The sequence below is a fragment of the Typopeltis vanoorti genome, chromosome 4, assembly GCF_054136105.1.
Source record: "Typopeltis vanoorti isolate ZY-2024b chromosome 4, IOZ_Tvanoo_1.0, whole genome shotgun sequence".
Taxonomy (NCBI): domain Eukaryota; kingdom Metazoa; phylum Arthropoda; class Arachnida; order Uropygi; family Thelyphonidae; genus Typopeltis; species Typopeltis vanoorti.
Window position 1 is genome coordinate 149,881,101 of NC_143552.1, and position 27,533 is coordinate 149,908,633.

General features: G+C 37.1%; 1 protein-coding gene across 1 annotated transcript in view; it reads right to left on the reverse strand.

Annotated features, from left to right (window-relative positions):
* LOC150107750 (uncharacterized protein F54F2.9) overlaps positions 1 to 27,533 on the reverse strand; it is a 304,144-nt gene that overhangs the window by 9,918 nt on the left and 266,693 nt on the right. Inside the window, exons 11-12 of the mRNA XM_090392180.1 lie at positions 19,866 to 20,187; positions 18,490 to 18,969 (exon numbers count right to left, since the gene is read on the reverse strand). Coding sequence (XP_090248306.1) covers positions 18,490 to 18,969; positions 19,866 to 20,187 — 802 coding nt within the window. The remainder of the gene's footprint in view (positions 1 to 18,489; positions 18,970 to 19,865; positions 20,188 to 27,533) is intronic.

A 27,533-nucleotide genomic window follows, 5' to 3' on the forward strand; every position in this document is an offset into this window, starting at 1 on the left:
CAGAATGCAGGACTGGGTGTATAGGAATATGATATTTTATAAGGGGGAACTTGATTTTAAGAAAGATAGATCTTGCCTTAATAATTTTCTTGCGTTTTCTTTAATACAGTAACAATGTATTTACATAACGGAAGTGTCTATTCAGTGATACTACTGAACTTTGCAAAGGCATTTTATAGAATTCCATATAGAACCCTGTTTCATGAATTGGAGGAAATGTGATTGGATATAACAGCCTCCGTAGCTCAGTCGGTATAAACGAAGCCCTTCGGTGGGAGAGACCTGGGTTCGATCGCCGCCAGTGATGGTCTCGTTCCACGAAAGGTGAGTTAGCCGGCTCATACTGAGGTAGGCAGTTTTTTCAACAGGAAACTGGGGGTTTTCATCCTCCCCCAGAACAGGAAAACTGGCCCCATGAATACACGCATTTGCAGGCATAGGACCCCACCGGAAGCACAGGGCAGACCACGTTATCCTCAGGTACGATTGCGGTTGCAAGAATACGTACCTCGACACCGTAAAAAGTTGAAGAGGAGAGCATTAGGCAGAGAAATGAGTGGATATGAATCTGGTGACTTGTTTCGAATATCAAAAGTTGTTAATAGAGGAGTTGATTCGAGGAAAAGGCAGGTTACTGCTGGTGTACCATAGAGATCGGTACTTGGACTCCTCTGTTGTTTAATTCATGCATCAGTGATATAGGAAATTATTTGTTTTGTGGGGAAATATTTAGATGTTTCCTGATGAGAGAAAATTCGAACGAGTGATACTAAATGAAGGTGATGTAGTGATTCAGCAGAATAACTAAAGTAGACTAGCACTATGGGCATGGATAAAGGCTGCCAGTTTAATGTGGTAAAGTGCAGGTGATGCGTTTTGGGAAGAAGAGATCACAAGGTGTCCAGTATAGTGACAGAACTGAAATGAATGAAACCGATCGGGCCAAAGACTTGAAGGTGAATGTGGACAGGGGATGTTGAAATTTACGTGGTTGTTGAAGAACACACACAAGTAATAATAGAGCAGTCATTATCCTCCTTTATGTTAAAAGCGTATGGTTAGAGCTGATAACACTCTTGAAAACGTTTGTAGTACATGCAATATATGGATCTATAATGGCCATGTTTGCATTGCACTTTTGCAAGGCACTTCCATTTCTTCATCATCCTCAATTCCCTCCTCAGTCAATGTCATATTCAGAACTGCAATATTACCACGTAGATGGTACACTCTTGCAAAAATCATTGCTCAATAATTCAACTATTTCGATAGCTTGTTACTTTCCCACCATCAGCACTTATATAAAAGCATCATCCATGGTCAATCTGAAATTTACTTGAAACACAGGGAAAGAACTCTTTATGAATTCTTATGGCCTCCTAGAATTTTCTTATAATTATGAGCCTTTTTTTCTACACAGTTCACCCTTCTTCCTCTACCATCTACTGAACATGAGTATACTTATAATTTTCCTTCATATTCCTTCACAACTTTTCTTTGTCTGCAACTCAGCTAACGCCTTTTTTTTTTTTTTTTTATTCCCGTATACGGGAGTAGGCGAGGCCATTTAGCCCTATCTAACTTTTTGGAGACTGAGTAGGCAGTTCAATCTCCACTGGTACCAATCAGAGATAGATGGCCCAAGGCTATCACTAATTAAGCGGTACACAGTGAAGAGAGGCGGCTCAAATGTGCCGCCATCTCGTTGTCCCTAACCCTAACACAATATATTTAATGTCTGAAATAATGTGGGTTCTACGGTCGATTTTCTTGAGTTTACGGGACGAAAAACCCGAGTTTCCAGGAGGAAAAACCGGCTTGCCCGTGCCAGAGATCGACTAACTTGGGAACCGGTCGAAAAAAGGCTTAGGAAAAATTTCCTCTAGTCGCCGACTAGACTCGAAACCAAGTCTTCCTTCGTGCGGCCAAGCGCCGTGGTATGCAAACGCCACATCCATTGAGCTACACAGGCTTTTGTAGGCACTACACTGTTCTGCAACTCATGATTAATAAACCTGATCAACCATTTAACTCCTACCAAATTTATCCTCTTGACTCTGGGAATACATTTCATGCTGATTTTTAAAACACCCATTGAAAATCTTAAATGCACGACCGCATCTCAACTCTTCAAGTTCATATGCGGCAACACTATGAAAACTGATTCCCCAGCTTCTCATAACCATCTGCGTCATAATTTCACATAGAAGCTGACCGAAGATAGTCTTAAGTTCAAGTCTAGTCGCCGACTGATAGAAACCTTTCTTCGACCTGTTCCGAGTTAGCCGATCTCTGGCACGGGCAAATGGTTTTTTTCTTTTTTTCTCATGGTAAGTCAGGTTTTCATCCTGTAGACTCAAAAAATTAACAGTGGAACCCATACTATTTCATATAGGAACACATCCTGTTAGAGTTAGGTATCAAGAGATGAGAGCACTTGTTTGTCAGTCTCTTCGTCGGTTGCTGCTCATAATTATTGGTAGTCTTGGATCAGCTATCTCTGATTGGCTGCCAGTGGAGGTTGAAATGTCCACTCAGTCTCGAAAAGCTACATATGGTTAAAACGGCCTCGCCTACAAGGTGTCCCAAAATTCATGCAAGAAGTAATTTTGATAGAAAACACAGTTTTTTTAATTAAAAATTGTAATTTTTTATAGATTCATAAAGTATACAGTATACGGTTATGCACGGAATAGCATATCGGGTAAATGGCCACCACGGCTTTGCTGGCACATACGCACTCTTTTGTCGAAATTTTCCATGACCGTTTTGCATAAATGTGGCTGAATTTCGTTGATACAGCGCTCAATTTTCTCCTTCTAGGCGTGGGTGTTGTCATGGGCTTGTTGGCATAAACCTTAGACTTCAAAAAACCCCAAAGAAAAAAGTCCAACGGCGTTAAGTCACATGATCTGGGCAGCCAATTCTGATCACCAAAACGGGAAATTACACGACCAGGAAATGACTCGTGCAGTAATTGAATTGTTTCTCGGGCTGTATGGCATGTGGCACCATCTTGTTGAAACTACATGTCGTCGACATCCATATCTTGCAATTTAGGCACAAAAACCTGGATTATCATGTCGTGATAGCGAGCACCATTAACTGTTATTGCCTTACCAGCATTTTCGAAGAAGAATGGACCAATGATGCCTCCAGCCCAAAATCCGCACCAAACAGTGACACGTTGTGGATGCATTTGTTTCTCAACAATCACTCGTGGATTTTCTGAACCCCAAATGCGACAATTTTGTCGATTAACGAAGCCATCAAGATGAAAATGAGCCTCATCGCTGAAGATGATTTTGTTCGAAAAATAAGCATCCACTTGGTGTTCCATAATCCATTCAACGAACTCTCTTAGTTGTATGTGGTCAGTAGGCTTCAGTTCTTGAGTCAATTAAACTTTGTAAGCATAAAGATGCAAATCTTTAGTGAGAATACGCTTTAGCGAGCTTCTCGAAATGCCCAATTCAAGATCACGGTTCCGAATTGATGTTCATGGACTCTCAGCAACACGCTCACGAACTGCTTCGATATTTTCTGTTGAACAACTTGTTGACGGAAGGCCAGAGTGTAAAAGATCACTAATTGATCCAGTTTCCTTGAATTTTTTAATTAATCTTTTCACAGTTGATGAAGTTAAATCACTATTCCGACCATATTTTGTACGAAAATTGCGAACTGTAGCTACCAAACCTTCATTATTTTTAAAATATTGCTCAACAATGAAAATGCGTTGTTCTTTCGTGTAGCGTTCCATTTTTAATAACCCTGAACTGTCAGATGTCACGCTGTCTTTTTTTTCCTCGTTGGCAACTCTTTACCGCACAAATGGTGCTAAATTTAAATCTTGCGTGAATTTTGGGACCCCTGTATATATTGTATCATGTATGATACAACTAATTATAATAAACATCATCTAACTCCTTTTATTCCCTTATTTGGAGTATGCGAATCCTTTTAACCCTATCTAGATTTTGGAAACTAACTAGCTCAGTGGAAGTGGCATTAGCATCCTCTTCCCTAGCTTGCCCAAAGATAGACTTATGCTAAAGTATAGTCCTGACAGGAGGACTCCCTCCAAGATTAAGTCTTGAGTGGTGCACTTAGGATTTAATCTTGGAGGGGCCTAGCACTGAAGATTTACTTTTTTTTGGCGGGGACGAATTCGGTAGACGATTTGAGAATACACACGATGATGCATTGAGCATCTACAGTGATTGCCAATACATGATACCCCTGATCAACTCTACCAGACCTCTACTTTAAGAGAGCACTACTTTGTTCACCTTGCATTCACAGCGGCCAGGATTCCCGACGCTATAGGAAATTACCACCCTATACGACCGCTAACATCAGTAGCATAGAAACAGAAGACATGACACAACATAAATTAAAAAAATAATAATAATTATGAAAAGATTTTTGGAAATTTTTCTAGTGCTTTTTCCTTTTTCTTTTGGGAGTCAGGGCCCTTTTTCCCCCTCCCTGGGTGCTCGAGTTAGTAGATCTCTGGCAAGGCCAAGTGGTATTATTCTCCCAAAACACAAGAAACGTATCGCTAAGAAGAGGAGCGAAAGCGAAAGCAAAAAGATTTTCCCCTCTAAGGAAGTTATTGGAGGTTATCAAAAAAAAAAAAAAATCATCTAACGCCTTTTATTGGAGGTTATTGAAATGAATAATCTCCAAAATAGGAATTAAAGCAGATTATAGATGAAGGGGGGGGGGGATTAAAAAAGATGAGACGAGTTGAAATGAAAATGGAAGGAAAGGAAAATTAAGCAGCAAAATAAGAAACAACAAAGCATGGAATCAGGTAAGTCAGTAAGTTACGAAAATCAGATCCAAACAACGTTACTTACCTGATTCAGTGGCCATGTAACAAAGTTTGCAAATACTGTACAACTCAAAAGATAATTGCTTTCTTTCATGCTTACACAGTGATCAGAATACATTATGGAAAATTTTGGAGACAACTACTGTGTTAGAGCAAAACTTTTGTTTAATATAAACCAAAATGAACACTCGACGTTTCGACCGTCATATCAACATCATCATCTGGAACATACCCATATATACAGAGAAACGAGCTGCACAAAAATCTACATGGTTTGCTAAAGTTACTGACCAATAATCGTTGTAAGGTTATGTTACAACAATTATTTGCCTGACCTCTGCTGAAAAAAAAAATTACTACATCCAAGCTAGAGTCCTATTATTATTGTTATCTATTAGGTCAGGGTGGCCAGAGTTTTTGCAGCAAGAGCCCTAGTTTCCTACCAGAAAATGTTAAGAGCCACATCCCAAAGGCCTATGTCAGTCATATACATACACATATAAATAGAATATCATTTATAAGGAATAAGGGAAAAAAGTTTTTAAAACATTATATTTATTATTACATATTTTTTTTACATGTATTTACATTTTTTTTATTTATTCTTTATAGTAGAAGGTTTATGGATTTCTAAGTTAGCAACTAATTTTTGATAATTTGGTTTGTAATTAGTAATTGAACTTATTAATTCTTTCAAATGTTGGTTTGTTAATTGAGAACGATACTTGGATTTTACAAATTTCATCGTTGAGTACAGTGATTCAACATCATATGTCGATCCAAAAATTGATAATAAACGATATGCTGCATTTTTTAAATGGCTGTACTTTATGGTAGGTACACATTTCTCAAATTCATTGATTGAATTTACTGATTTATGTAACATTTTAAGACTTTCGTCTTCTTGCATTTCTATTAACTCCATTTCTCCTGATGCTGTTTCCAGGAAGTAAGCTTTTTAAAAGCGAGAAACCGTTGTTAATTACATCAATTTCAAATGGATTTAATAAATATGTAATAGATGGTTTTAATTCTTTAAGTCTACAAATCGTTCTTCAAAATCGTCCAACAGGTTGTTTAATTTTGATCGATAGTTACTGATGGCTGTAGGAAGAATATCACATCCTGAAGTCGCTTTTTTCAAACGTGGAAAGTGATTTAATGTCTTTTCACTTATATTTTTTTGAAAAAGTTTTAATTTTTTTAAACTAAAAATGCTCTGACTTAATTCTGAAATATTCTTGTCCTTGCCTTGCAGCGACACATTGAAATTTTGTAAATGTTCCATTATATCGGTAAAAAATATTAATTCCTGGATCAATTAATTGTTTTTTAATTGCAGATATGATTGCTTTTTTATATCTATGAATTCGATAATAGGTTCCAACAAAGCTACAAATTTGTTCAATACATCGTACGTAGATAACCATCTCAACGATTATACAACGATAAATCATTTATTTGTTCATTCAAATCAAGTTCATCAATAAAATGTCGAAACTGACGGTGTTTTTTTGCATCGGTCCAAATGAAATTTACGATTTTATGAGTGGTGTAAACACATGTTCAAAATTAAAGTGTTTTGCAACAAGATGTTCTCGATGCAAAATACAATGAATTGGAATGAAATCGGGAATGCTTTCATCTTTTTTTGAAGTCCAATTAATGCTACATTCTTACCCGCCATTCTGCTGTTCCATCAGTAGCCACACTTACTAATTTACTTTTTGGAACATTCTTAAGGACAATATCAAAAGCTTCCTTGATATCAACGCCACGAGTACTATCTTTTAATGCTATTAAATCTAATCATTCTTCTCTAGTCACTCCGTCCTCAAGAACGAAACGAATAAAAATTGGTAACTGTGGTTGGTCTGTAATGTCAGTTAATCCGTCAAGCGCCAAACTAAATGCTACGAAAAAAAAAAAAAAAAGCAGCTAACGCCTTTTTGTTCCCGTATAGGGAGTAGGCGAGGCCGTTTTTAAGCCCTATCTAACGATCTCTGCTGGTAGCCAATCAGAGATAGCTGGCTGAAGGCTATCACTAATTAATCGGTATGCAGTTAAGAAGGCGGCTGGCTGGTAGACCCTAACCCTAACACAGTATATTTAAGGTCTGAAAGTAATGTGGATTCGACGGCCGATTTTCTTGAGTTTACGGGACGAAAAACCCGAGTTTCCGGGAGGAAATACCCGCTAGCCCGTGCCAGAAATCGACTAACTCTGGAATCGGTCGAGAAAAGGCTTAGAAAAAGTTCCTCTAGTCGGCGACCAGATTCGAACGCCTTTCGTCGTGCGATCAAGTGCTGTAGAGTGCAAACGTCATTACATAATCTTTTATATCGTTTTCTAATTTTGATAATAAATCTAGGTGTTTTTCTGAGATTCGACGTTCGATTGTATGTCTTGAGGTAGGAATGTCGGTAATTAACTTTAAAAGTTTTGAATTATTAGGGTCTAGTGACTCAATTGTATCAAGAATGTTTTGCTTAATAAATTCCCTTTCGGTATAAGGCCGTTTTGCACGTGCGCTGTTCCATGATATTTTAAAACTAGCCTCCATTACAGTTTTAGATTCTTCAGTAAATTTTGTCATGAAGTTAATTTGTTAATTAACTGAAGATTTCAACGATTTAAATTGAAATCTTCAGTTAATTACTTTTTAATTCGTATTTCAGAAAAATCTGAAATACGAATTATAAAGCCGTATTTCAGATTTTTCTGCATATTGAGACGAAAACTCGCGATTCAATTTTTCATAATGACGTTTTAAATTCCCTACTTTGAAATTGCCCACTGTTGAACTGTGGGCAATTTCAAAGTTTGAACTACAGATGAGGCAAAAAGCTTTACCATTTTTTTCAATAAAAGCATAGTCTTTCTCCCATTCTTCCTTAAAATTTCTATGTTCGTCGATGGACTTCCACTTCTGTTTATTTTCAAACTGGCCCAAGGCTATCACTAATTAAGCAGCATGCAGTGAAAAGAGAGAGAGAGAGCTCAATAAGTGCTGGCATCTCGGGGTCCCTAACCCTAACACTCATATTTAATGTCTGAAATAATGTGGGTTCTACAGTCGATTTTCTTGAGTTTATGGGACGAAAAACCGAGTTTCCGGGAGAAAAAACCCGCTTGCCCGTGCCAGAGATCGACTAACTCGGGAACCGGTCGAAAAAAGGCTTAGATAAATTTCTTCTAGTCGCCGACTAGATTCGAAATCAAGAAATCTTCCTTCGTGCAGTCAAGCACCATGGTGTACAAACGCCACATCCACTGAACTACACAGGCTGCAAAATATTCTATAATAAAATTTTTAAAATAAAATATTAATATTTAAATCATTTGGAATTTAAATTAAAACCATTTTATTAATATAAGAAGTACGAAATTCAGTAATGTATCTTTTTAAATATTCTGAAAAGGTAATATAAATATAACTACATTGCCGAATACCATATGAACAGCAAATTTCATCAAGCCACTCAAAAACATTGACCAATCGAGCAGCAAAATACAGCTTATTAGGGATGGCAAAAACATCGATGATTTTTAGAGAAAAACATTGCTTTTTTTTTGCTTTTTTTTTGGCTTTGCCTCGAGATTTTTTAAATTATTATGATCATTCAGAAAAACTTTATTAGGTGATCGCCCCATGTCTGCTAGAAAATTAAGAAAAATTACAAAAATTTTTGTTTGTTAGTTGAGCAGCAATAAACGTTAAGAAGAGCCACAGTTTGGCCTCCGTAGTATTAGGTTATAAAATTAAATTGGACTGGAGAGCAACATGTTTATATATATATATATATATATATATATATATATATATAACGATCTTTAGTTTAATATAAACCAAAATGAACACTCGACGTTTCGACCTTCATATCAAGATCACCACTTTATTGGTAACTATTCCATACCAATTGGTTGAAATTTATATGTATAATCACAGTTATATATATATATATAAATATATATATAAACATGTTGCTCTCCAGCCAATTTAATTTTGTAACCGAATATATATATATATTATATTACATGTTGTGGTTTACTTTTTTTTTTTTCAAGTTTGAAAAGGTGTGATTATACAACAGTATTTACACATATGCAATCTGAATATTATGTGTCCTTATTTTCACAAACATACGGTGTAAACTCATGATTTACTTTTAAGATAATTTTTTTTTTTTACATTGCATACATTTGTTACAGTTATTATATACATTACATACATTTGTTACAATTATTATATACATTACATTCATTTGTTTACATATGATACATTACTTACATTTGTTTACATGTGATATTTACATATAATACATACATTGGTTTTCTTGTGATACATACATTACATGCATTTCGTTACATATGATACATCTTGGATGACAACTATTTTTTTTTTCCTTTCATCCTCGAAGCTTAAATGTAAGCTTATCTGAGGATGACACCAGTTGGTTATTATGTATTTTTTTTTTTTTTTTTTTTTTTTTTTTTTGCTGTGTTAGGATGCTACGGAATCTATGATTGAGAAATTCGCGCACACGCACTCTCACGCACACGCACGCACACACACGCGCGCGAACCCCCCCCCCACAATAAATTGGAATGTACTGATGCGTCGCTGAACTGGAAGCCTGAGCGAATATATTGTGTTTCATTAAGTTTGTATGGTATTTTGGGTTCGTGTTTCTTGTTCGTAGTATGTCCTTAGAGCTCTTTTCAGGCTATTGTAGTTTGTAAGGTTTCTGTATTCAAAAGGTAATTTGTTTATCATGTCTGGGATGTAGAAGTTTCGCGTGGCCTTTCCGTAGTGATTATTGTATTTATATGTGATATAATTAGTAGTCTGAGGTCTTGTTATACGATATGTATTTCTAACTGTCCTGTAGTTGGCATCGAAGTAATGTTTTAGCAAGGCTGCATAGTGACATAAATGTTTTGCTGTCAGTATTTTGTGTTCTGCCATTGCAATGTTTATAAGGTCGTGATTTTCTCTTTGTTCCCAAAAGATCAGTTTTGTCATTTTGTACTGTAGTGACATTAATCTATTTAATTTGTAGGGTGCACAGAAAGCAACACATTTATGTCACTATGCAGCCTTGCTAAAACATTACTTCGATGCCAACTACAGGACAGTTAGAAATACATACCGTATAACAAGACCTCAGACTACTAATTATATCACATATAAATACAATAATTACTACGGAAAGGCCACGCGAAACTTCTACATCCCAGACATGATAAACAAATAGTATATTTTGGCATAGTGCTTTGTATATTAGTGTTTTTAGGCATATGGGAACTATGTCTTTTAATCTGTAGAGTTTGCCACTTATTGTTCGGAGTTTGTTGTGTAGATGTTTTATATGACTATTCCAGTTCATATCTGCATCGAGGTAAATTCAAAGGTATCGTATTGTTTCAACCTGAGTGATTGTAGTGGTTTTGCTGTTCTGTGTGTTTTTTGTGTTGGAAAGTGGATGTTGGATGGTTATATATTTGTTATCAACTGGTCGAGTCAGTGGATTTCTGAATATCATTAATTTTGTCTTTTCTGAGTTTAGGTGTATGGAGTTTTTCGTGAGCCAGTCTATGATCAGATTTATATCATGTTGCATATTTGTTTGGGCTATGCTTGCGTTATTATGGATGGATATTATTGCTGTATCGTCTGCGTACTGGAATATCTTACCTTTGAGTGGTAACTGATTAATATCGTGCGTGTAAATGTTGAATAGAGTTGGGGAGAGTACAGCTCCCTGTGGCACTCCACAGGTTACTGGTAGCTCTCTGCTTCGGTTTGATCCGATAAGTGTAATATGCTTTCTATTTTGGAGGTAGTTTGTAAACCACCTGTGAAGAGGCCCGTCTATTCCAACATGCCTCAGCTTTTCTAACAAGGTTTGATGTGTAAGTGTATCGAATGCATTGGTTAGATCTATAAAGACTACCATGGCTATTTTGTTTTTGTCTAAGGTGGTATTAATTACGTCTGTAAAGTCTTCCAAGAGAGATGTTGTTCCCTTATTTTTCTGAAAACCATATTGTGTTTTGGGGATAATATTAAAGATCTCAGTGTATGCTGTGAGTTTCTTCAGTATGATCCGCTCCATAATTTGATTGATAATTGGTAATGTTGCTATGGGTCTGTAATTGCTGATTAAATTTCTTTTTCCTTGTTTGTATATGGGTGTAATTATGGCGGTCTTTAGCATACTTGGTATCTGTCCTGTTTTAAATATTTTATTTATTAGTTTTAGTAGGGTAGGACTTAAGCTAGTTGCATGTTGCTTTATATCTTTAGGTCTGATACCATATATTCCTGGGCCTTTGTTTGGTTTGATTTGATGTATTGCTGAGAGAAGTTCTGCTTCTTTTATGGTTTGGAACCATAATGTCTGTTTTGATCGCGGTCCAAGTGGAGGGCCTCGTTTTGTGATTGGGGGAATATTTCTGTGAAGTTCTTGGATGGAGTCTGCAAAGTATTGGTTAAAGTCACTTGCTAGTTGTTGGATAGGTTTTGCGTCTTTCATGAAGCTGTGTTTTATGGTTTCGGAGGCAGTGGTGTTGGGAACAGAATCTAGCATCTCATTAATCAGATGCCAGGTTTGTTTCATGTTGTTTTGTGCGGAGGTTAGTTTGTCTCTGTAGTAGCTTCTTTTTGCATTTCTGATTTGTGTTGTAAGGCGATTCCTTGTTATCTTATATTCAGTTTTTAAATTTGTGTTATTTGGATATTGCTTTAATTCTTTCCATAAAGCGTCCTTTCTGTGTATTTCTAGAATTAAGTTTTGTGTTATCCAAGGATTTTGTGCTGCTTTTGATCGAATTCGGACTTTCTTTGTAGCTTTCTTATATATTTCCTCCAGTGTGAGTTTAATGTTGTTGTATAAGATATCTGCTGAATCTGATGCCAGGTGTTCTCAGTCTGTTTATCTTATTTCGTGGTTGACTATTTCCTCGTCTATTATTGTTTTCTGTCGTTTTTCTTCTGTGGGACATTGCATGGGTATTGTCTTGGTGTGCAGGTTTAGAGCGGTGAAGTAATGGTCTGCTACTTTGCACTTTATGACAGATGCAGTGTAACTATTTGGTGATGCTCGGACGTTTATATGGTCTAGACAGGAGGCAGTGATAATATTTCCGAATATTTCTTCTCTAGTACATGATGTTATTGTTGGTATTAGATTGTACATGGATAGTGTGTCTAGGTATTGTACAGTGTTGTTCTGGTTTTCATTTGCAATATTTATGTTTATGTCGCCAATTATCATTAGGTGTTCGGTTGAGCATATTTCTTGGCTTGAAAGCCAGCAATTGAGTTCGTGTAAGAATTTTATCATGTTTAGGTTTGGTGGCCTGTAAATAGCATTTAGTATTATGGGATGCTGTGTATTCGTGGTATTAATGATTTCGAGGCAGAGGGTTTCGGCATGCTCAAACTGATAGGCCATTTCTTTTGCTATTAATTTTTGTTTCATAAATATTAGTATTCCACCCCCTCTTCTTGTTTGGCGGCATGATCTATGTTGTTGGAAGCCTGGAATTTGGAAAGCAGTCGCTTCGTCATTAGTTATGGATACTTCTCTAAGAATCAATATATCAATAATATCAGGGTAATTCCTCAGATAAGCCTGAGGAATTACCAATGTTTTCGGATGCTTCTGATGTTAATATGCAAGATTGTGAGACCTCTCCCTTGTACTGTGTTTTGTTTCCATTCATCAAGAGATTCGAAATTACAATTACTGATGTATTCTGGTGTAATTACATCTATCTGATGGTTCACATTCATTTTTGTTGTGTTGAGATCTTCTTATTGAACTAAGTTAGAGTCTTTTGTTTCACTCTGGCAACCTGTCTCTATCTTCCGAGCTTTTTATTTGTATAGACTTTGAAGTCTGTGACTTTCTCAAGAATATTTTGCCGTCTTTGATCCATAAAAATCGATACTATTTTTCTGTTTTTTCCTTTCTTGCTTGGTACAATAGATTCTGATTGAAAGGTGTTAAATACTCAGATAGAAAGGTTGGCGTATTGTCTTGCGATGCATTTAAATCCTTGACTACTGGTTTTTTCAGTCTGCTGGCTTTTATGAGATTGTCTCTTGTAGCCTTGCTTGTCAGACGAACTATGACTGGTGCCGGTCGTGGCGAACCTTGTTTTCTGTTCTTCCTGGGAAACCGATTTATGGTCTGAATATCATTATGCTGTAAGGGGATGTCAATTGCATGGCCTAACTTTAGAACTACGTCTCTGAGATTTTCTGTGGATTCGGTTTCTGGAAGACCGTTTATGACAAGGTCTTCTTTATGTTGTTGTTGGTTTAAAACTTCGTATTGTTGTTTCAGGGAATTAAATTCTTGACGGAGTTCCGATGTGTCTTTTATCAATTTGTGCTGCCTCTCAGTTAATGCGTTAATGTTGGTTTTAATGTCTTTTACCGTTTGTAAGACTTCTTCGACTTTTGAATTATTAAATTTAACAAACGCTTCATATTCGCTAATTTTTTTTGTTATTTCTTTATTTTGTTTATCAAATAGTTCTTGGACAAGATCTACCAAGCTGGCTTTTATATTTTCTAAACCTTTTTCTAGTAATAAATTAACGGAACTCAAATTATAAGACTCACCGGTGTTTTGTTGTCTGTTCAGTTCATCGTCCGATTCTGCCTCCGGCGTAATCAGTTGAGTCGTGGGTGGTGGCGTTTCTTTGTTCTCTCTACAGTTTAGGCACTTCCATTCTTCTCGTTTGGCATTGGATGTGCGTTGCCGGGTTGTTTCAGAAAGTCCGGAACATGTAAAGTGAAGATTCCTATGGCATTTCCTGCAGGTTATGTAACATCCGTCGGACGGCAATTCCTTCTGACATTTGTTGCACTTCATGACTCTTCTTTCTTCCTCTGGACAGCTGCAAAGATAGCGACGTCCTTTGTTCTGTACTCGTTAGCAACCGCGGTGTACGCTTCAATTTTTTTAGCACACTCAGATTTTAAATTCCACTTGGCCGATTTCGATGAATTATATGTCACTGTCTTCAGCGTGACAAGTAGAGTTTCTTTATGACATTTTTAAATTAAAAACAGGAGTTAGAACCACATTAAAACTATAAAAACAATAATAATAGTAATATTAAATAGTAATAAATAGTAATAAATAATATATAATAGTAATTAAATAATAATAAATAGTAATACGATAGATAATAATAATAATAATAATAATAATAATAATAATAATAATAATAATAATAATAATAATAATAATAATAATAATAATAATAATAATAATAATAATAATGGGACACTAGCTATGATGTAGTAAAGGTTTTTTTTTTTCATCAGAGGTCAGGCCAGTAATTGTTGTAACGGTTGTTCAATAACTTTACCAAACCACGTGGATTGTAGTGCAGCTTGTTTATCTGTATATATATATATGTGTATGCTCCAGATGATGACATTGATATGAAGATCGAAACATCCAGGGTTCAGTTTCGTTTATATTAAACTAAAGTTTTGCTCTAACATGGTAGTTGTCTCCATAATTTTCCATAATGTAAAAGTTAATTGCAATGCTGAAACGAACTTTCACATGTAAAGATAAGGATGTCATTTTGCCTCTTTAGAATGCTTTGAGTAGACCTCACTTGAAGTGCTGTGTACAGATTTGGTCTCCTGGTTTCAATTCTGATTCTGATACAGTGGAGATAGTGCAAAGAAGTGTGTTAAAATCATTCCAGGATTGCCCAATACTGATTATGAAGACAGATTAAGAATTTGTAGACTGCAGTCACTAGCAAACAGGAGAAAGAGGGGTGATATTATTGAAACTTATAAACTTCTGATTCATACAGAATTTCAATTAATAGAATTTTTCAATTTATGGAGAGTGGGGAAAGGACAAGAGGGCATCCTTGGAAGCTGAGAACGAATGTCACTAAGAAGCGGGTGAGGGCTAAATATTTTCTCATAGGGTGGTGCATGATTGGAATGGATTGCCATTGGAAGTTTGAGTGCAAGCAGTGTGAACGAATTTAAGAATAAGTATGATAGTTGGTGCGTGTAGTATGTGGCCTCCCTCTATCAGTCGTTGACTCCCTGGAGATCTCTCTCTCTCTCTTTCTTAATAATAATAATAATAATAATAATAATAATAATAATAATAATAATAATAATAATAATATTGCTCAGGGGCTCATTTAGTGCGTATGGGCGTGGCAAACCCGAGGTACCTGATGCTGGACCATGCCTTACTTCATGTAATATACATCTGTTATATTAGTCCATCCTCTTCCTTCTTTCTTCTCTTCTTGCTCCATCCGCCGAGTGCTATTAGAGTATTCGATGGCTAGGGGTCAAATTTTGTTGTGTTATTTCGTCTTATGCAAACAGGGCATTACCGAACACTATAACATGGTCAGGTCATCAAACAATAGTCATACTGCATTGTCCATCGCGCGGGTTACCAAGGGACGCGTTTGGGTTTTAGCAGAGGGATCCGTTCGAAAAATATGTTATAGTCTCCCTTAGACACTACTCCTCAGCACTCGGCTAGAGGAAACTTCATCGATGGACCCGCTAGCTGTTTGGGGAAGTGTTTAGGGGAAGCGAAAAGAAATGGTTCTGCAAAAGGACGGAAATGGCAACGACAACGGCATCAGACTATGGCTTTAGGCAACTGGAACATCTCTCTGACAGAGAAGGAGAAGGAATTGGTCGAGGAAGCCACGCGCTACCAACTAGATTTAGTCGGGCTTTCTTCGAACAAGAGGAGAGCTCTGGAACTGTCCACCTGGATGAGAGGTGGAAGCTCTACTACTCTGGTGTGAGCCCGACAATGTCTGCTCAGGCGGGTGTGGGGATACTCACAAGGCCCCGGCTGTAAGACTGTGTTGCTGAGTGGATTCCATTGGGGGACAGGTATGTGTGTTAAAAATCACGACTTGGTTGTGATGCAAGCCTATGCACCTAATCTGGAGTCAGAATATTCTGCCTTCCTAGAGGAAGAGGACGCTGCTTTTGACAGGATGGCACACATGGAATCAGTCCTGCTAATGGGAGAGTTCAATGCACATGTTGGAACAGATGACCAGACGTGGCGGGGTGTGGTTGGAAGGAATGGAGACCCTGACCTTAACGCGAATAGGTTGAAATTATGCGACTTCTGCTGTACTAACTGCTTGTCCATAATGAATACCTTCTTCCAGCACTGAGAATTCCAAAAGTATACCTGGTGCAGGGATACACTTGGACAAAAGTGTTTGATTGACTTATTTATAGTCTCAGCAGACCTATTTTCCTCAGTGCTGGACGTTTGTGTGAAGAGAGGGGCAGAACTCTCAACCTTTGTTGTCTGCACTCTCGGCTTCAGAAACCAAATGCTACCATCAACGCTGGTAGGCCTAAGCAGCTATATTGCGTGAAATGGAAGGCATTACAAAATGAGGCTGTGAGGAAGAGTTTTACAGATGATATTTCCTCGAGATTCAAAGAAATTCCCAAGGATACTGCAGATATTGAGGAGGAGTGGGAGCTGTTCAGAACTGCTGTCACTGCCTCTGCACTCTCATTCAGCGGCAGAAAGCGGCTCGACGTGGCGATGGGCAGTACGAAAAGGATACCTTTTCGTACTGCCCATCCTTTTGCTGTTCTTTTGCTTTCTGGGTAAAAATGGAGGCCTACCTAACATGGCTTAGGGTCAGGTCAACTGAAATGCGTTTCCAGTACACTGAGGCACGAAAAGCTGCTGCTGAGGCAGAAAAGACAGCAAAACAGAAAGCTTGGAAATCCTTCGGGAAAAAGGTTAGACTCATCCTATGCAAATGCAAACAAAGTATTCTGGCAGACCATCCGCCGCCTTCGAGGGAGGAAATCGTGCAGAGCAAGGGCAATTAATGCCCTGATGGTGCACTTTTAACAACCGAGAAGGATATCCTCCACCGATGGAGGGAATACTTTGAGAGTCTTCTTAACCCAGGTGGCCCAGCAGTTGTGGACATCCAAGAGGGGCAGATCGGAGCGATGACTAGTCTCACAGCAGAAGATGTCCATTTAGCAATAAACTCGCTAAAATTAGGCAAGGCTGCTGGTGATGATGAAATTCGGCCAAATATGCTAAAAGCCTTAGAGCGAAACGGCATTCTTTGGCTGACTCGGGTGTGTCAGGCTGCTGCGATATCTGGGCGAGCACCAAAGCAATGTCAGAGAGACATAATATTATCAGTCTTCAAGAAGGGAGACCAGAAAGATTACAGCAACTGTCGTGACATCTCTCTAATCAGCCTGCCTGGAAAAGCATATGCTAGGTGCTTGTAAAGAAGGTGCAGGAGCATAGTTGAGTCAAAGTTACAGGAAGAACAATGTGACTTTCGTCCTGGTAGAAGCACGACTACCCAAATCTTCACTTTAAGGCAAGTCTTCGAGAAATCTTAGGAATATGCCAAGAATGCCTACACATGTTTTGTGAACTTGGTGAAGGCATATGACCGGGTTCCTCAGGATAAGCTTTGGCAAGTAATACAGGAGTACAGAGTGGATAGCCAACTATTAGCTGCCGTCAAGTTCCTGTATGAATGCCCGGAGTTTTGTGTCAGGGTAAACAGCACAAAGTCTGAACCTTTCACAGTCTCTGTTGGCCTCCGCCAAGGGTGTGTCCTGTCACCCCTCCTTTTCATAATATTTATGGACTGGATTGATAGGCACAGCCGAGGCAGTGAGTGTGTCAAAATTAGAAGATGTAGCATTAGATATCTGCTTTTTTGCAGATGACCTAGTTTTGCTTAGCTCTTCCACAGATAACCTCCAGCAGACCCTGAATAGATTTGCAGCTGTTTGTACAGACGTTGGAATGAAGATCAGTTTGGCCAAAACTAAAACATTTGTGGTCTCAAGACGACCATCCCAGTGCACTCTACATGTGAGTGGAGTTCCACTGAGGCAGGTGGAGAAGTTTAAATATCTTGAGTCCATATTCACGAGTAGTGTTTCCAAATTTCCGACATTTCGGACCCTTCGAGAATCGAGAACGGGAAATCGTATTTCCCGAGAATTCCCGAAATAATCTTTTTTATTTAATTTTCGTTGATCATCTGTAATAATCGTTATAACAGTAAATGTTAATAAACAGAAAAGCCGTAGAGAAGGTGGGGCAACCCGGTTTCGTGACCCCGGCGCAGTCTTTCTGAGGTTTCGAGACACTCCTATATGTAAACGGTAGAAGCAAAAAACGAGTAAATGAAATTTACTAAATGGAGGTCGACCGGAATTTCAAGACTAGTGCATCTCTTGCCCTACGCGCTAAACAAGGGTCACTACGCTATCATTTTTGCTAGGTTTGTGTTATATTTCAGGTTTTTCTGAAAATCTAAACAATGTAATTAATACAAACTTTATTTAACCAAACCTTATAGTATACAGTGAGTTTTTACATAAATCACATAATGCATTAACATTCCCAATCTCATTTAAATATTTTATTTATTAAATTAAACATTAATAGAAAACAAATGCAAATATTATTCGTTTGAAAATTAAAAAAATACTTCAAATAGTTTTTATTTGTCATTTTTAAAATGAAACTTTAAGAAACATAGGGCATTAATTGCCCGATAAGACAATCGTGATCTTCGCTTGGTAACAAATATACTTGATGTGAAAAAATTTCTTTCATTTTCTGTAGACGTTGGTCGAATTGTTAAGAGTGCGTCTAAAAGCATCTTCAAGTTGAGAGTGAGAGAATGCGTTGCTTCATATACGCTCATTTCCTTCCTTAGAGAAGCAAATATTTTGTCTGCATGCATAGGGCTAGGCTTTGATGTCGAAATTGATATTGCTTTAGTCAATTCACTCTTCAGATCAGATTCTGATTTAATGTCAGAACTTTCTGTAAGGACATCCTTTATTTCTTTTATTGGAACTTCTTCTGCTGTAAATGTTCCTTTAAAAAGTCTTTCCATTAATGACTTCGCCAATCGTCCAATTTCATTCTTACTTGACAAGGTATCACATAAACTACTAATATTACTCAAGTGCTTTGTGGGAGACACAAGATTTCTATTTCTACGTTTAACCAATTCAAATTTTATTTCCTTTAAAAGCATTTCGCTCATTGAAGAACTCTGTTTTTCTAAATTACTGAACAGGAACTTAAAAATTCCTTCACTTGTGAGAATATTAGATTCTCTATTGCTAAAGGATTCAACTGCTAATCTAGCAATTCAACATACCTCTCAATATTTCACAATACTCTTTTTTTCCATAAGTGATCGAGTTTCAGCTCTCGTAAGTATTAATCGGATTTACGATCTTTAAAAATCTCTCTATCATTCTGTACAGTGTGTTCCAGTCACTCTTTTCACTCTTGGTTATTTCTTGCTGCAAAAGAGAATTTTTTTTACTGAAGAATATTTACATATGTTCATAATTCTTCGTACGCTGCTAATTGCCGAAGATAGATCATCTCGCAAATCATACTGATCAGCTCGGGCCACACCAACTAACTCAGAATCACTGTTATCATCTTTATCGTATTCAGAATTTGTATTGAATTCACACCTTTCCACTTTTTAACATAAAATACTTTTGTTACAGTTAGATGTAGGGCATGGTTGTAGCAATACTTTTGAATAGTCTGTGATAATTTTCCGAATTTTTCCATAACAGCTGCACCGTCACTTGTAATTGCTACCGCATCACTTTCAAGTTTTAACTGAAAGTTTTTTAATCTTTCCTGAAGCAAGGATAACACTTTTTCCTCAGGACAGTTTCCATGTATTCTTATTAAACCAAGGTTCATACAGGTCTCATTGCAGTATACGTGAACATTCTTGTATCTGCGATTCTTGCAACTGGAATAATAAATTGAAATACTTAGTTTTTTATTATCACATTTGATTACTTCCAATTTCTGGATGTATAGTTGTTTCAATTTAGTATAATAATTATGTATTGCTGTCGTAACTGAAGATGGACTTCTTGGAAACTGCATTCCTTTGCTTGTGAAACTTTTCGTAATGAACTCACTTTTTGTGATGGTGTTGACTGATATCCCATCAAAGACTGCTAATTTGCTTACGGTTTCTTCTAAATCAAGTCCCTTGACATAATGTAAAATTGTCGTTTGTCTCTTAGAAGATGAAGGCATTGGCTCATGATTATTCAATTCAGACTGTTTTTTCCTTTTCATTCTATGAATGTATACTAGGTGCCTATGTAGACCGCTGGTTGATGATGCTTTGCATTGCAAAGTTTTGGAGCATATCTGGCAACGAGCTGATTCGTTTTCATTATCTTTTCTAAAATATTCCCAACATTCTTTATACTCTTTACTCATCGTGACGGTAATCTATAAAAAAAATATTAAAATATGATTTATGATTTAAAAAAAAATAATTTATTAAAAATTTTCCCGATTTCCCGACCAAATTTTCTTGGGATTCGGGAACGGGTAAACGAAAAAAATTCCCGAGAACGGGCGGGAAGGAATTCCCGCCCGGAAACCCCATTCACAAGTGATGGAAAGTGTGACGTAGGGCTAAATACTCGGATTGGCTCAGCAAGCGCAATATTGCAGGAGCTTGGCCGTTCGGTAGTATTGAAGCAGGAGTTAAGCCAGAAGGCAAAGCTGGATGTCTTCAATACAGTCTATGTCCCCATCCTCACCTATGGTCATGAGAGTTGTGAAATGACTGAAAGAATGCGGACACGAATCCAAGCGGCTGAAATGAGGTTCCTTCGAGGGGTTGCAGGGCTGACAAGACTCGACAGGGTCAGAAGCTCTGCAATTCGGGAAACCCTCAATGCTCAACCGTTGCGTCTCCCTGTTGAGAGATTACAGTTACGTTGGTATGGGCACCTGGCCAGAATGCCACAAGAGAGGCTCCCTCAGTAGGCCCTCTTTGCCCAGCCAGAGGGTGGGAGGCCACGTGGAAGGCCAAGGACTCGCTGGATAGATTATATCCAAAACCTTCGGTGGACACGTTTGGAAGTCCCACCAGAACAACTGAGCTTGGTGGCAGAGGATCGTGACCATTGGAAGTTCCTCTTGCAGCTGCTGTCCCCAACCCAATTAGGAAAGGTGGGGCCTTGAAGATGTATGTATGTATAATAATAATAATAATAATAATAATAATAATAATAATAATAATAATAATAATAATAATTTGTATTGATCTATAAAAAATTTACATACATACAATAATCGCCTTGAGTGACATCGAACATGTATTTTACAAATTTCACAACCCAATGCTGCATATTATGGTTCATTTTCTTCATTATATGCTTATATATTAAGTATTAACAACACGTATTAGCCAGTCGCTGGGCTGTCCCGTCGCATTGGGGCGTTCCCTCGGTGATGGATGAGGGATATGATCGGTGGCACTACTTTGTAGGCCTCCCAGCTAGGTCCATGGGACCTGCTAACCGACGACAGCTGCTAACCAGGTCCTCCATTCATATTGGGGGTTGGATGGTTCTGGCGGCCCATTCTGTAAAAAATGCCTCTATGTAAAGCATCATGTCTACACAGAAAGGAACTAAAACCGGATAGACTCAATATGCCTGGAACGGTGGTGTCAGGGTGATATAGCAGGACCTGCGATATCGTCAGTCCGGGGCCGCTATAAAGAAACTCGACGCAGAAATTGCTTGAATATTGCTACTTGGAATGTAAGTGGATTGAATAAATGCGGGAAATTGGCTAATTTGATGCGAGAGATGGAGAGATCGAATATTAGTATACTAGGAAAAAGTGAAACTTTTTGGAAAGGATCATCAGATTTTGAGTCAAAACTCCCAAATGGCAATATATATAAAATATATACGTCAGGTGGTGAAATATCAATAAGAGGCGTAGTGTTTATTGTAGAGAAGAAAACAAATAAAACCAATATCCATATAATCAAAAATTCAGAGAGAGTAATGGCAATTCTAGTGAAATCTAAACCTGGAGATATGCTGATCATTCAAGTATATGCTCCTACAGAACAGAATGAGGAAGCAGAAATAGATATCATGTATGATGAAATAGAATGGTGTATAAAGGAAGTTGGAAACATGAGAGATCGATTTTTTATGCTATGGGTGATTGGAATGCAAAAGTTGGATCAGAGAGAACATCTACACACGTGGGTCCATTTGGACTAGGAATTCGGAATGAAAGAGAGCAAAAGCTGATTGATTTCTCTAACAAGCGCAGTCTCATCATAACTAGCACTTATTTTGAGCAAAAACCAAGCAAGTTACACATGGAAAAGTCCGGATGGAAGATACAAAAATCAATTAGACTATATTGTATTCAGAAAACGTTACTTCAATGGAATATGGAACTCAAAAGTAATGTCAAGTAGTGACCGTGGATCTGATCATAGACCAGTCTTAATGAAGATGAATATTCGCCTGTAAACAATAAAATTTAAAAGAAGTCAACCCCTAAAATGAGATCTGCAAATGGTACAAAATCCAATAATAAAATCAAAATTCAATGAAAATATTTGAGAACTGCTGTCTGCACAGTTGCAAAACGAAAATGAACCCTCTCGGTGGAAGAGACTACAAGCAGCTATCATAACATCTGCTAAAAACCACATCAATAAACAAGAAGAAAAAATGAAAAACCCATGGATAACTCAAGAGGTAATCAACCTTATTGATGAAAGAAGAACATGGAAAAGAGGAGCAAATGAAGAAAAAAGGTTAAGATATAAAACTTTGGATAAAAGAATCAAACAGTTATGTAAAAGATTGAAAGAAAACTGGATGAATAGGCAGTTCATTGAGATAGAAGAATTACAAAATAGGAACAAAACCAGAGAAGCATTCCTGAAAGTGAAAGAATTTAATGGAAAAGCAAAACGTACACAGTCTAATAACATCAAGGACAAAGATGGATACATACTCATTGATAAGGAAAAGATAAATGGAAAATGGGTGGAGTACTTATCAGACCTCTATGATGATGATGATGATAATGGTAACATGTTAGATGATTCGACACCTTAAGTTACACGTAACAACAGATGCCACTCTACCCGCAAGAAAGGAGGGAGAACACGCAATCAAGAATCTTCCTAATGATAAATCCCCTCGGTGTGATAATATTCCAACTGAGCTGTTGAAAGCTTTGACTGGCAATAATAAACAACTATTTAGTGGAATCCATTCAGGATATCTGACTTTTGACCGGGTAAAATATAATAACAACTACTGTTATGTTCAATATATAAAACAATACAATTACCTGAGGTTTTTACATGTATCTGCATACCAATTCCAAAGAAACATAATGCACAAAATTGCTACGATTACAGAACTGTGAGACTAATATCCCATTCATCTAAAATTATTTTAACCATTGTTAACAAACAAATTGAAAGAGCCACAAGGGGTGAATTGAGTGAACAACAGAAAGGCTTCAGAAGAGGAATGGGAACCATTAATGCTATCCTGGAACTACAAATACTAATAGAAAGGTCACTTGAAAGAAATAGGAAGATTTAGATATGCTTCATAGACGTTCGGAAGGCTTTTGACCGGGTAAAACATAATAACAACTACTGTTATGTTCAATATATTAGATACATTAGACATAGAGGATCATATACTTAAGATTATTATTATTATTTGACACCTCCAGGAAGTCCAAAGACTCATCGAGGGAGAGTGTACCAACAGCATCGAACGATTGGTCCCCTTCCAACTACTAACCGCGCTCGAACTTACTTAACTGAGCCATTAGTAGCAGAGGCTCTACCAATCGACCAACATTTGCCGGTATTATCATTAGCATTAGATATGCTAATGATACCATTCTAATAGCAGAAAACAGAAACAAATTAATCAAATTTCTGCAGATACTAATTGAAGAAAGTAAAGAATTTGGATTAGACATAAATAGAAAAAAGACCAGATTTATGAAAATATCAAAAGAAAGCAGATCCGAGCCAGAAATATTCATAAACAATATGAAAATTGAACATACAACAGAATACAAATATTTAGGCACTTACTTTACTGTAGATGGAAAGCAAGATAAAGAAATAAAAATAAGAAGTCATAGCTAAAGACGCTTTGTGGAAAAATAAAGATCTACTCAGAAATTCTGTGAGTACAGAGACAAAGAAAAAAATTATAAGAACATTAGTGTGGCCAATTTTCACATATGTAAGTGAGACCTGGATATTCAGGAAGAGAGTAAGGCAACAGATAATGGCCTTTGAAATGTGGTGCCATACGAGAACTCTGAAAATCCCATGGACAGAACATGTGACAAATACAGATGTCCCACAGAGAATGAGAACATAGAGATCTTTATTACAGGAAATGATCCAGAGAAAGATGAGATTGGCAGGACATGTACTGAGAGGTTCAGCAGGACAGAGGATACTAACAGTTTTAGAAGGAAAAATTATGGCTCCCCATTTACTGTGTAACTTGCCAAAGTAATTGGTAATTAAAGATATGATTTTAAAAAGGACATACAAACTGCAGTGAGCGAACTAACGAAAGTATTAAATAAAATGAAAACCGAAACAAAAGTATCAGAAGAACTACAGTCTACTACAAACAAGCAAGCAGAACAGGCTAACGTAGTTCAGGCTACTTAGCAGTACTCGCAAGTCGTTAAAAAAATTTCAAAAAACAAAACGAATCTGAAAATAATAATTGCAATAAATAGTGAAACCGATAGCTCAACTAAACAGTGAAGAAACCAAAAATATCATAAAAGAAAAAAAATACATATAGACCCAAGAAAAATCAAAATCGGAATCACACAAATGAAAAGTATTAATAACGGAGGAGTCTTAATTGAATTCAAAGAGAAGAGCGATATAGACTTGCTAAATAACGAAATCTCTAAGGAATGCAAAGACGCGTTAATAGCAAATCCCAGCAAGAAACATCTTCCAAGTCTAATTATATATGATATTCCCAGCGAAATCGATACGAATAATGCAATTGACTCAATACGCATGCAGAGCGAACTCTTCAGTGGCGATACAAAAATGACACAGAAGGTCATCATGACAAATAAAAAACGAACAAGAGAAACTTAATTATTGAAGTCAATCCAACGGTGAGGACTAAATTGCTGAAAACCGGTGTTAAAACGCTGCTGTGTAGAATTTGCCTTTGTGCAGACTATGGTGCTTAAACTGCAAATAGTTCCACCATCATACATGAGACTGTAAGGGAAAAACCACCTGTCCATTCTCGCCCTATGGAACACAAGTTCAGCGAGTGTCCACGAAACGAGTCCGTGATGAACTGCATAAATTTCCAAAATTATAACAAGCATGCCAAACCAAAAAAGACTCCAAATACATGGCACTAAGCAGAGACTGCTCGACATAAATTACTATAGCCAGCTATAAAATTCAAAATATAGATTATGAAAAGCAGTAATAAAGCTAGAAGAAACAGCGCTACTTCCCTGGCATCCCTTCAAATAAATCTTCAATGCTCTATCAAGGATATAAATAACTTAGAACTCATAAATAGAAAAAAAAAAAAATATATATATATATATATATATAGGACTATCATAATATAAGAACCTTATAACATCAACAACGAAATATTAGACTTTTCATCTAATTATAAAATATTTCCCAAAGAATCAGAAAGAACGAGAGCTGCAATACTCGTCGTCAACCGTGAAGTCGAGGCAATATTAATTTCTCAGTACAGCAGAGGGCTCCGTACTTTTCGAAATTACATACAGCGGAAATAAAACGTTTGCTACAAGTAAGTATCTAGACCAGTGCTTCTCAACCGCAGGGCCCTGGCATCAATTATACCAGGCAGAGAGAAGTTCTGGAATTAGTCATTGTAGTTTTCTAAGCATTTTTCATGAATAAATATTTTATAGAGGAAATATAGGCCTGTGTAGCTCAGTGGAAGTGGCGGTTGCGTCCTCTGCGCTTGGTAGCTCGAAATTAGACTTAGGGTCAAGTCTAGTCGCTGACTAGAGGAACTTTTTCTAAGCCAATTTTCGACCGGTTCCCAAGTTAGTCGATCTCTGGAACGGGCAAACGGATTTTTCCTCCCGGATACTAGGGTTTTTCGTCCCGTAAACTCAAGAAAATCGACCGCAGTACCCACATTATTTCAGACAGCAACATATCCTCGGTTAGGTAACAAGAGATGGCAGCACCTGCTTGACAGCATCTTCATCCACCGATGAAGAGGCCGGCAAACCACCTCAAGTGATAGACATGGGCCAGTAATCTCCGATTGGCTGTCTCCAAAAGCTAGATAGGGTATATAGGCCTCGCCTACTCCCTTTAAGGGAATAAAAGGCGTTAGCTGATTTATTGATTCTTATTTAGTGGAAATATTCTGAGGATAATAATATTCATGAATGTGTCGAAAAGCTCACACCCAGAACGCCTAACTGGCATCTGTGTAGCAAATGTCAGTGACCAACAAGTATTTTTAAACATGGAAGTATTCATGAATGATTGGGAATTTTCACACATCGAAATCTTTCAACATTCTGGAAAGGGGAATTCGCTGTTTATGACAGATCATAAAAATTGCTTGCAAGCTGATTACAATAATAGGTGGCATATCCTCTGTTCTTAAAACTGAACGAAATAACATCTGTGCTGCAAATGTCAGTGACAATCAGCAAGGAAGTATAAAGAAAATTTTCCACTGAAATTGAATATCAAGGCAGTCTGTATTCGGTTCTCTAATCTAGTAATACTGAATACTTTCTTCGCAAGTTCGCATTGCAATTAATAAGTGCTTGTTTCGAAACCCGAGTGCCGTGATTTTTTAAAAGTAATAGGCTTACAGATTTTAATTTTAATATGAATGAGTGACAAGGGACTTTGTTTATTTTTGGTGTTAAGAAATCCCGTATTGAAGGTGTTTGTGATGTAACAAATAGCCTACAGAACGACCTATAAAAGGAGGGGAAAACTACCAGTACACAGAAGAAAAAGTCTGCATTCACTCGTAATTACTTATAATAATATTATAAATTTTTGGATTAATGAAGTTGGCCCGAGGAAACTACAATATGCTACAAGATTTCATTAGTCCAGTGATTGATAATTAATTTAAATATAATTTTATATTTGTCAACACGACACAACGTATAAATAAGTGTACTAATACACTTTATGATTAGGCTATATTTAATTATATATACTTATGATAGTTTAATGTATGAACTTAGAAAAAAATTGGAAAGGTATTTAAGAGAAAATTGGTTGAGACAGGGCACTTGCCTTTTTTTTTAAAAAAAAAAAGAATTTCGTGGCCGAGGTCTCACAAAGGTTGAGAACCAATTATCTAGATTATCATACTGACATAAAATACGACTTAGGGAAAATGGGTAACATCATGGGTTTTACCATCAAGTACTGGCCTAATTCTCGGAATGGGTAGTAACTCCCATTCGCTTTTATGGTTTAACGAGAGCACAAACAATAGAGGTAAAAATCAGAAAGAGTCTTTAGCATCAAATTACCTACACATACTAAACGACGGCTGTATACTCCATCAATTGAAAATACCAGAGGAAACAACTTCATTGATCTGACGACAGCAAATGATCCTATTATATCACGGGTTTCTGAATGGCAATGCAAAGAAGAGGAAAACTGTTCTGATCATCGCATATTAAGTTTCATCATCAGTAACAAAAATTTAAACGGAATACACATGACGAACCGT